Consider the following 10,000-nt stretch of genomic DNA (forward strand, 5'->3'; position numbering starts at 1 on the left):
AACATCTCCAATCCAAAATCAAATCTAGAATCGGCTTTCTATTTCGCAACAAAGCCTCCTTCACTCACGCTGCCAAACTTACCCTAGTAAAACTGACTATCCTACCAATCCTCAACTTCGGCGATGTCATCTACAAAATAGCTTCCAATACTCTACTCAGCAAATTGGATGCAGTCTATCACAGTGCCATCCGTTTTGTTACCAAAGTGCCTTATATCACCCACCATTGCGACCTGTATGCTCTAGTTGGCTGGCCCTCGCTACATATTTGTCACCAGACCCACTGGTTCCAGGTCCTCTACAAGTCTATGCTAGGTAAAGCTCCGCCTTATCTCATCTCACTGGTCACGATAACAACACCCACCTTTAGCACGCGCTCCAGCAGGTATATCTCACTGGTCATCCCCAAAGCCAACATTTCCTTTGGCCGCCTTTCCTTCCAGTTCTCTACTGCCAGTGACTACAACGAATTGAAAAAATTGCTGGGATGGAATGGAAAATGGAATGGAAAAACAGAACGTGGGGAGAATGGACAGAGGGATCTGACAAGGAGAGGAGTGATCGATAGTGACTGTGTGACAGCAATACCAGACAGAGATTGAAATAAGTAGAAAAGAGATTTGGATTGAGATTGAGATGAGGAGGGGTTGAGAGTTGAAGAAGGCCAATCAGCAGGTCAGGTCATAAACCACTGATCCATAATGAACATCTTCCATCCATGATGTCATCACCTTCACTCTATTTTTTCTTATTTTTTCTTTTGACTTGGATCCTGATTGACGACTGGTCATGTCCCCGTTTAACCCGGAACTCTCATGAGTGTCTTACTTGAGGCGGAGGGAGATGAGAGGATAGAGAGAAAGAGAGAATAGAAAAAGACAAAGGAGTAATCATCAGGGTGAAGGGAAGTATATATCTCTATCATTCTGAATTTTTTGTTATATCCATAACCAGCCTCCATAACCAGCCTCCATAACCAACCTCCATAACCAACCTCCATAACCAGCCTCCATAACCAGCCTCCATAACCAGCCTCCATAACCAGCCTCCATAACCAACCTCCATAACCAACCTCCATAACCAACCTCCATAACCAACCTCCATAACCAGCCTCCATAACCAGCCTCCATAACCATCCTCCATAACCAGCCTCCATAACCATCCTCCATAACCAGCCTCCATAACCAACCTCCATAACCAACCTCCATAACCAGCCTCCATAACCAGCCTCCATAACCATCCTCCATAACCAGCCTCCATAACCAACCTCCATAACCAGCCTCCATAACCATCCTCCATAACCAGCCTCCAGAGGAGGCTGAGAGAGCAAAGCTCAAAAGACTGAAGGACTCAAATACACACACATGCATGCACACACACACACACACACATGTATATGCACACACACACATGTATATGCACACACACACACGTATATGCACACACACACACATGTATATGCACACACACACACACATGTATATGCACACACACACACACATGTATATGCACACACACACACATGTATATGCACACACACACACGCATGTATATGCACACACACACACATGTATATGCACACACACACACATGTATATGCACACACACACACAGCCTTAAAAAATCAATGGTGTTTCAAAAGGAAAGGAGAGAGGATGTTTGAAGAGCAGATATCCTCAGATGTATTTGTCAGATTCTGTGTTTATGCAGGTGCACTGGATTGTGAGACTGAATGTGTGTCGATGTTTTCTCTCCCTTTGTCTTTCCTTCTTTCTCTCTCTCTTTCTTCCCTTCTCCCTTCATCTCTCCATCTTTGGCCCTTCCTCTGACATCTGTAAAGTATGATTGAGGGCAGACACCTTTCCACCTGGAAGTAATTGTAGAGTCATGAGTCTGTGTGCGATATGCATGTGTGCTTGTGTTGGGCAGTGTGTCAGGGTTTAAATGAGCAATTTAGGTGGGTATGTATTAAGCCACAGTGGGTCTATAAACATATTGAATGCACACAGGACATTCCTAGACCCTACACTCTTTCTACTGTAGACTTAAGCTGCTCTCAAACTCCTCTGTGTTGGAACCAGCCCAAAGCTCAGAGCAGGTTGGACTGCTCACTCTAGAACTTTTCTCTCGTGTTTAGAATGCAGTCCCGATGGTTCTTTCTATCTCTATATACCACACACACACACACACACACACACATACACACACGCACACACACACAGAGACACACACACACACACACAGACACACACACTCGCACATGCACAAACACACACACACAGCTTTCTCCTCCCTCTGCTGGAGGAGTACCATGACCCGGCTACAGTATGTACAGAGGTCGACCCAGGACTGATATCATATCCATTCTCTCTCTATTTGTGGAGAAGCTGTGTGCCAGGGAGCTGGGCCTCTGATAAAACAGCTGACAGAACTAGGTCAGAAGATCAGGAGGAGAATTGAGAGAGAAGGAGAAGATGAGTTACATACCCACTAGACAAAAACTGGTTGAATCAACATTGTTTCCACGTCATTTCAAACCCCAAAAAGCAATGTGATGGCTTTGAATCAACGTGGAAAACTCATTGGATTTGCAAAAAGTCATCAACCTAAGGGCATTTCATTATTTTATCACCAAACCTTTAACCTAAATCCAATGACATGGTGATATTTGTTGTTAATTTCACGTTGAATTTACATTAGTAAATGTAAATAAAAAACTAGACGTTGAGCGGACTTCTGTGCCGTGTCTGATAGGAAAACAGAGATTTAGAATTAAGAAATAGATAGGAGAGGAGAGAAAGAAAGAAAGAAAGGAGTGGAGTTGAATGTGAAAGATTACATTTAGCAGAGGGTAGACAACAGAGTAGGAGTGAGGTGAAGGGGTTAATTTGCTTCAGATATTGTGATGTTTGTTCAGGTCCCCTGTGATTTACAATTGTTTTGGTTAAGATGTCCTCCCCTGATTCTTAAACACTCACACACAATTACACACAGCCTGTACCCATATCTCCCCTTCCCTCCTTTATCAGCATCACATGAAGAATGGCATTTATCAGCTCTGTGTTTTAGCCATGCAGAAACATACAGCCCAGTGCATTCCATAGCACTGCACTAGACAGTTGTCTCTTATATATGCACAACACAACACACAACACACACAAACACACAACACACACAGACAACAGCCTGAATTTAAAGTTAAGCCTAAATAAGTACAAGAGTAAAAAGCTGCTTAACATGTCACATACTAAGTTGCATGGGCTCACTCTGTTTGCAGTAATAGTGCTTAACATGATTTTTGAATGACCGCCTCATCATGTCTGTACCCCAGACGTACAATAGTCTGTAAGGTCCCTCAGTCGAGCAGTGAATTTCAAACACATATTCAACCACAAAGACCAGGAAGGTTTTCCAATGCCTCACAAAGAAGGGCACCTATTGGTGACATTGAATTTCCCTTTGAGCATGGTGTAGTTATTAATTACACTTTGTATAGCGTATCAATACACCCAATCACTATAAAGATACAGGCGTCCTTCCTAACTTTCCTAGTTGCCGGAGAGGAAGGAAACCACTCAGGGATTTCCCTGTGATTCCAATAGTGATTTTAAAACAGTTAAAGAGATCACAAAGGTGATTCTAACATGTATTGACTCAGAGGTGTGAATACTTATGTAATTCAGATATTTCTGTAAAAAACTGTGTTTTCACTTTGTCATTATGGGGTATTGTGTGTGTAGATGGTGACAAAAAGAATCTATTTAATCCATTTTGAATTCAGGGTGTAACACAACAAAATTGTGCACAAGCAAGATGGCGCCATCAGAGAGGGTCTTCTCGCTTCTAGTTCTGAGGAAACTATGCAGTATTTAGTTTTTTTGTGTATTATTTCTTACATTGTTAGCCCAGAAAATCTTAAATGTTATTACATACAGCCGGGAAGAACTATCGAATATCAGAGCGACGTCAACTTACCAACATTACGACCAGGAATACGACTTTCGCAAAGCGGATGCTTTGTTCGAACCACCCAAGGCATTCGAACTGTTTCCAGAGGCTGACCAAAAACAACGTCACCGCAGGAGAGGTAGACGGAGCTGCCTTCTGGTCAGAATTCGGAGTCGCGCACACCACCCACCGCTTCCGAGTATTTTACTCACTAATGTCCAGTCTCTAGATAACAAGGTAGAGGAAATTAGGGCTAGGGTTGCTTTCCAGAGAGACATCCGGGATTGTAACATACTCTGTTTCACGGAAACATGGCACTCTGGGAACATGCTGTCGGAGTCGGTACAGCCGCCGGGATTCTTTGTGAGTCGCACCGACAACAATAAACATCTCTCAGGGAAGAAGAAGGGTGCGGGTGTATGATTCATGATTAAACTGGAAACCATATATCCGGAGGCTGCATTTATTGTAGCTGGGGTTTTAACAGCACCCGATGTCACAGAAAGGCCAGATACACAGCTCCGTCGATGTCGATGGGGGCATGCTCGGCGCTCTGTTTCCTGTAGTCCAAAATCAACTCCTTTGTCTTGCTAACGTTAGGGGAGAGGTTGTTGTCCTGGCACCACACTGCTAGGTCTCTGACCTCTTCCATGTAGGCTGTATCATCATCACGGTGATCAGGCCAACCACCGTCATGTCGTCAGCAAACTTAATGATGATGTTGGAATCGTGCACGGCCACGCAGTCGTAGGTGAACTGAGAGTACAGGAGGAGACTAATTACGCACCCGTATTGAGGTATTACAGACTTTGTCAGGGATAGGTTGAAAATATCAGTAAAGACATGTTCCAGTTGGTCAGCGCATACTCTGAGTACGCATCCTGGTAATTAATCTGGCCCCGCGGCCTTGTGAATGTTCATCTGTTTAAAGGTCTTACTCACATTAGCTATGGAGAGCGAGATAGCACAGACGTCCAGAACAGTTGGTGCACTCATGCATGGTTCAGTGTTGCTTGCCTAGCATTTAGCTAGTCTGGTAGGGTCGCGTCACTGGGTAGTTAGCGGCTGGGTTTCCCTTTTCTTTGTAATCCGTTATAGTTTACAATCCGTTATAGTAGGATTCGATCTTAGTCCTGTATTGACAGATTGTATGTTTGTTGGCTCCTTGGAGGTCGTAGCGGGATTCCTTATAATCGTCCGGATTAGTGTCCCACTCCTTGAAAGTGGCAGCTCTAGTCTTTAGCTCAGTGCAAATGTTTTCTGTAATCAATGGCTTCCGTACGTACGGTCACTGTGGGGTCGTCGATGCACTTATTAATGAAGCTGGTGACTGAGGTGGTAAACTCCTCAATGTTATCAGATGAATCCCAGAACATATTCCAGTCTGTGCTCGCAAAATATTCCTGTAGCTTAGCATCCGGATCATCAGACCACTTCCCTATTGAGCGCGTCACTGGTACTTCCTGTTTGAGTTTTTGCTTGTAAGCAGGAATCAGGAGGATAGAGTTATGGTCAGATATGCCAAAGGGAGGGCGAGAGAGAGCCTTGTATGCCTTTCTGTGTGTTGAGTAGAGGTGATATAGAATTTTGTCTCCCTCGCTCTCCCTTTGGCACAGATGACATGGTGGTATAAATGAGGTAAAACGCATTTTAGTTTCCCTGCATTAAAACCACCAGCCACGAGAAGCACCGCCTCTGGATGTGCATTTTCTTGTTTACTTATGGCTTTATACAGCTCGTTGAGTGTGGTCTTAGTGCCAGCATCGGTTTGGGGGGATAAATAGATAGCAACGAAAAATATAGATGAAAACACTCTTGGTAAATAGTATGGTCTACAGCTTATCATGAGGTATTCTGACTAGCAACAACTTGAGACTTCCTTAACATTAAAGATCGCACACCAGCTGTTGTTAACAAAGAGACACACCCCTCCCCCTCATTTTACCCGAGGCTGCCGACCGGTCTACAGTTCTTCAGGTCCTGCTAATAGGATAGTCTCAAATGGAGCTCATCCAGTTTGTGTAGAGGCGGTTTATTTGCACTCCCCGTAACTTCCTCTTTTGAGTCCTGGGGATTAAGGCCTGGTCCCGAGTAAGAACAACTTCTAGAACTGCCAACTCGTTGAAGTAGAATTTGTCATCCAAATCGAGATTAGTGATCGCTGTTCTACGTCCAGAAGCTGTTTTCAGTCATAGGAAATGATTATGTAAGATCAGCGTGAAAAAACACACAAAACACACAGGATTGGTCAGGAGCCTGTATAACTCACATTGGTAAGATTTTGCCAAAAGCCATTGCCGAAATGCATACGCCTGCATCGATGGCACAAACATACACAGACGAACCTCCCCCTCTCAAGCACAAACTTGGTGGTCAGATACACTCTATCACTCTGTTTAATAGGCTTCAGGGGGTTTGACTACTATGGTTCCACCTCCAGCCATAAACACATTTGTGCAAAGAATTTGAGAGAAATAAGCTTTTTGTTCATATGTAAAATTTCTAGGATCTTTTGTTTTCGGCTTCTGAAACATGGGACCAACACTTTACATGTTGCGTTTATATTTTTGTTCAGTATACTGTATTTCAACCATCCTCATCACTACAGATATGGCACTTCTCACATTCTCTTTTCCTTCCCTATCCAACCCTGAGCTCTTTCTCTTTCTACACACAGAGTATCTTAATCAAAACGGTTTATTTAGTTGGTAGATTAGACTTTGTGAAGTTTCAAACAGCCAATAACCAAAACACGCTGCACTGAATAACGCTCTGATTGGCCTTTTAACTCTGACATGACATGGGATCGCATTTTGAACATTTCATTGTTGTTCTGATTTAAACAGGCATCAGACAGGACACCCAGCTTTCTCTCCTCCTGCCCCAAGCCACTCTCTTATCTGACTGCATTCTCTGTGTATTTGATGGAGAGATTAAAGGAAGTGTGTGTGTGTGTGTGTGTGTGTGTGTGTGTGTGTGTGTGTGTGTGTGTGTGTGTGTGTGTGTGTGTGTGTGTGTGTGTGTGTGTGTGTGTGTGTGTGTGTGTGTGTGTGTGTGTCTGTATATCAGAACATATACTCATATGCAGGATTTGACATGTTCCCAGGCAGAGTTACCAGAAATAAAGGACTGTGTACCATCATTCAGATAAGAGGTAGCTCATAGGAGTCAAACACAGTTGATTTTTATTTTAAACTAAAGATTAGTCTCCCATAATCACTGGATGGCAGAAGAGAGTAGTGGTTGACTATGCCTAACTTTACAAAGCTCAAGAAGAAAGACATGTCTCTCTCTTATGGCCATAGGTTGATACCACAAAGTCGTAACCAAGGTTTTGGGTGTTTCCAGTTCTCTCTGAAGTTATGCTTGGCAGTTTAAATTAGACTGCTGGCATAGGCAAGGATATGTAGCAGAGGAGGCTGGTGGGAGGAGCTCATTGTAATGGCTGGAATGGAATCAATGGAACGGAGTCAAACATATTGTTTCCATGTGTTTCGTGTGTTTGGTACCATTCCATTGAATCCATTCCAACCATTACACTGAGCCGTCCTCATATAGTTCCTTCCACCAGCCTCCTGTGATATGTAGTCTATGCATCTATATACAGTGCATTCGGAAAGTATTCAGACCCCTTCACTTTTTCCACATTTTGTTACGTTACAGCCTTATTCTAAAATGGATTCAATTAATTTTTCCACACATTAATCTACACACAATACTCCATAATGACAAAGTGAAAATAGGTTTTTAGAAATACCTGGTTTATATAAGTATTCAGGTCCTTTGCTATGAGACTTGCAATTGAGCTCAGGTGCATCCTGTTTCCATTGATCATCCTTGAGATGTTTCTACAACTTGATTGAAATCCACCTTTGGTAAATTCATTTGATTGGACATGATTTGGAAAGGCGCACACACTATTCTATATAAGGTCCCACAGTTGACAGTCTGTGTCAGAGCAAAAACCAAGCCATGAGGTCGAAGGAATTGTCCATAAGGCTCTGAGACAAGATTGTGTCGAGGCAAAGATCTGGGGAAAGGTACCAAAACATTTCTGCAGCAATGAAGGTCCCCAAAAACACAGTGGCCTCCATCAGTCTTAAATGGAAGAAGTTTTGAGGCTGTAATCACTGCCGAAGGTGCTTCAACAATGTACTGAGAAAAAGGGTCTGAATATGTATGTAAATGTGATTTTTCATTTTCTATTCTTTATAAATTTGAAAAAATGTATAAAAACCTGTTTTTGCTTTGTCATTACGGGGTATACACAAGACACAATGTGTCCAGATTGATGATGACATTTTTTTTAATATCAATTTTAGAATAAGGCTGTAATGTAACAAAATGTGGAAAAAGTCAAAGGGTCTGAAAACTTCCTGAATGCAGTGTGTCACAGAGCTGGAATACGTGTCTTATATTCTGACCTGCCTTATTAAATAACCAGAATTTGGAAACGGTTTATTGATTAAGTCTGAAGCTACCCGACTTCCTTGAATTCCTCTCAACTCCTAAATGTTTGTTCCTTTCACCGTGCTCGGGAAGGGGTGTGTCCACCAGAGCTGTGGTCGGGAAGGGGTGTGTCCACCAGAGCTGTGGTCGGGAAGGGGTGTGTCCACCAGAGCTGTGGTCGGGAAGGGGTGTGTCCACCAGAGCCGTCCTCGGGAAGGGGTGTGTCCACCAGAGCCGTGCTCGGGAAGGGGTGTGTCCACCAGAGCTGTGGTCGGGAAGGGGTGTGTCCATCAGAGCTGTGGTCGGGAGCGCCAGTTATCATGGTCCTATTCCCCTGCTCAGATGTTACATGCATTAACCAGTGTGTTATGTCATCAACCGTGCCATTGGGCACCAGATTGCTATAACATATGTTGTGGTTAGCTGATACGTAAAATACCTATCCAGGCGGTGTAAGATCTGGCATGCGTCAGCAACGTCTGAGCAGAGGAACACGGGGGTAATGTGTGTGCGGGGTAATGCAATTGCTCAATCCCAAGGGAGAGAGAAATGTGTACCCTGGTTTATTTGTGCTTAATGTAAGGTTCTACATAATAATAATAATAATAATTGTGATGTATACATTTATGTTAATTGAGAAATTGTTACCTGAATATAATGACTGTGATTTCATGCCTTTGTGGAAAGCATTGGTTTATAATTGGCTGGTAATGGTATGTTCCAGGTGGGAGGTAGGCCAATGCCAGCCAGGGCTAGAAAATAAATTTCTGTCGAGGCCAACAGAGTTCTATCAGGGATTATTTAGGTCTTCTTCAGAGCTGTGTTTTAGTAATTGATTACTTTCAGTTAATCCGAGTTTATGTTTCTAGTCAAATGTCTACGTCCTGTTGCAAATAGATTTACATAGTGTACATTATTTTGACGCTTTATTCACACTTTGCTGAAAAAGCTCTCACCCTTAGTCCATGGGCCAGAGGGACAAATGTCACATATTTGTCAACTTTGTGGTGGCAAAGTCTAATGATGATTTTCATTTAGTCTGACCCGGTTTCCACTAGATAACACAGCCACAAGTATAATGGGCTATATTGTAAACATTGTTTGTCTTAATGTAAGGTTAGGGTTAGGCATAAGGTTAGCAGTGTGGTTAAGGTAAAGGTTAGTCTCACCTCCACTGCAACATGTTTAGCTGCTGTAGATGTTCATATCATTTGACAGCCAACTCATTATGTAGGAGAAGTTGCATTGTTGTGATGCTTTAACCTCTATTCAATACTAAACCCCCAGTTACCTGCCTGTAAGGCGAGTGAATGGCGTTTCTATGTTATTTTTATAGCATCAACAGGTGAGTTTAAACACTATTTTCATCACATATACATTTGAATGTTAATGTCTCCATCCCCCAATTATTGTATTGTCTCTCCTCTGTCTTTTGATGAACATGTCTCTCTTCCTCAGGGCCAGCCTGGTCTTCTTGGTTCTCAGGGCCCCCAGGGGCCTCCAGGACGTCTAGGAGACCCAGGAGTCCAGGGAGTCCAGGGAGAGAAGGGCGACAGGGGCAGAGGAGGCTTCATCGGCCCCAAGGGTTCTGTGGTGAGGAACA

At 43.2% G+C, this 10,000-nt stretch overlaps 1 protein-coding gene across 1 annotated transcript in view; it reads left to right on the forward strand.

The window, feature by feature from the left end:
- Positions 1-10,000, forward strand: part of LOC109904925 (collagen alpha-2(IV) chain-like) — a 122,779-nt gene that overhangs the window by 85,477 nt on the left and 27,302 nt on the right. Inside the window, exon 5 of the mRNA XM_031802204.1 lies at positions 9,856-9,990. Within this exon, the coding sequence (XP_031658064.1) occupies positions 9,856-9,990 (135 nt within the window). The remainder of the gene's footprint in view (positions 1-9,855; positions 9,991-10,000) is intronic.

Source organism: Oncorhynchus kisutch, linkage group LG2 (assembly GCF_002021735.2).
Source record: "Oncorhynchus kisutch isolate 150728-3 linkage group LG2, Okis_V2, whole genome shotgun sequence".
Lineage (NCBI taxonomy): Eukaryota > Metazoa > Chordata > Actinopteri > Salmoniformes > Salmonidae > Oncorhynchus > Oncorhynchus kisutch.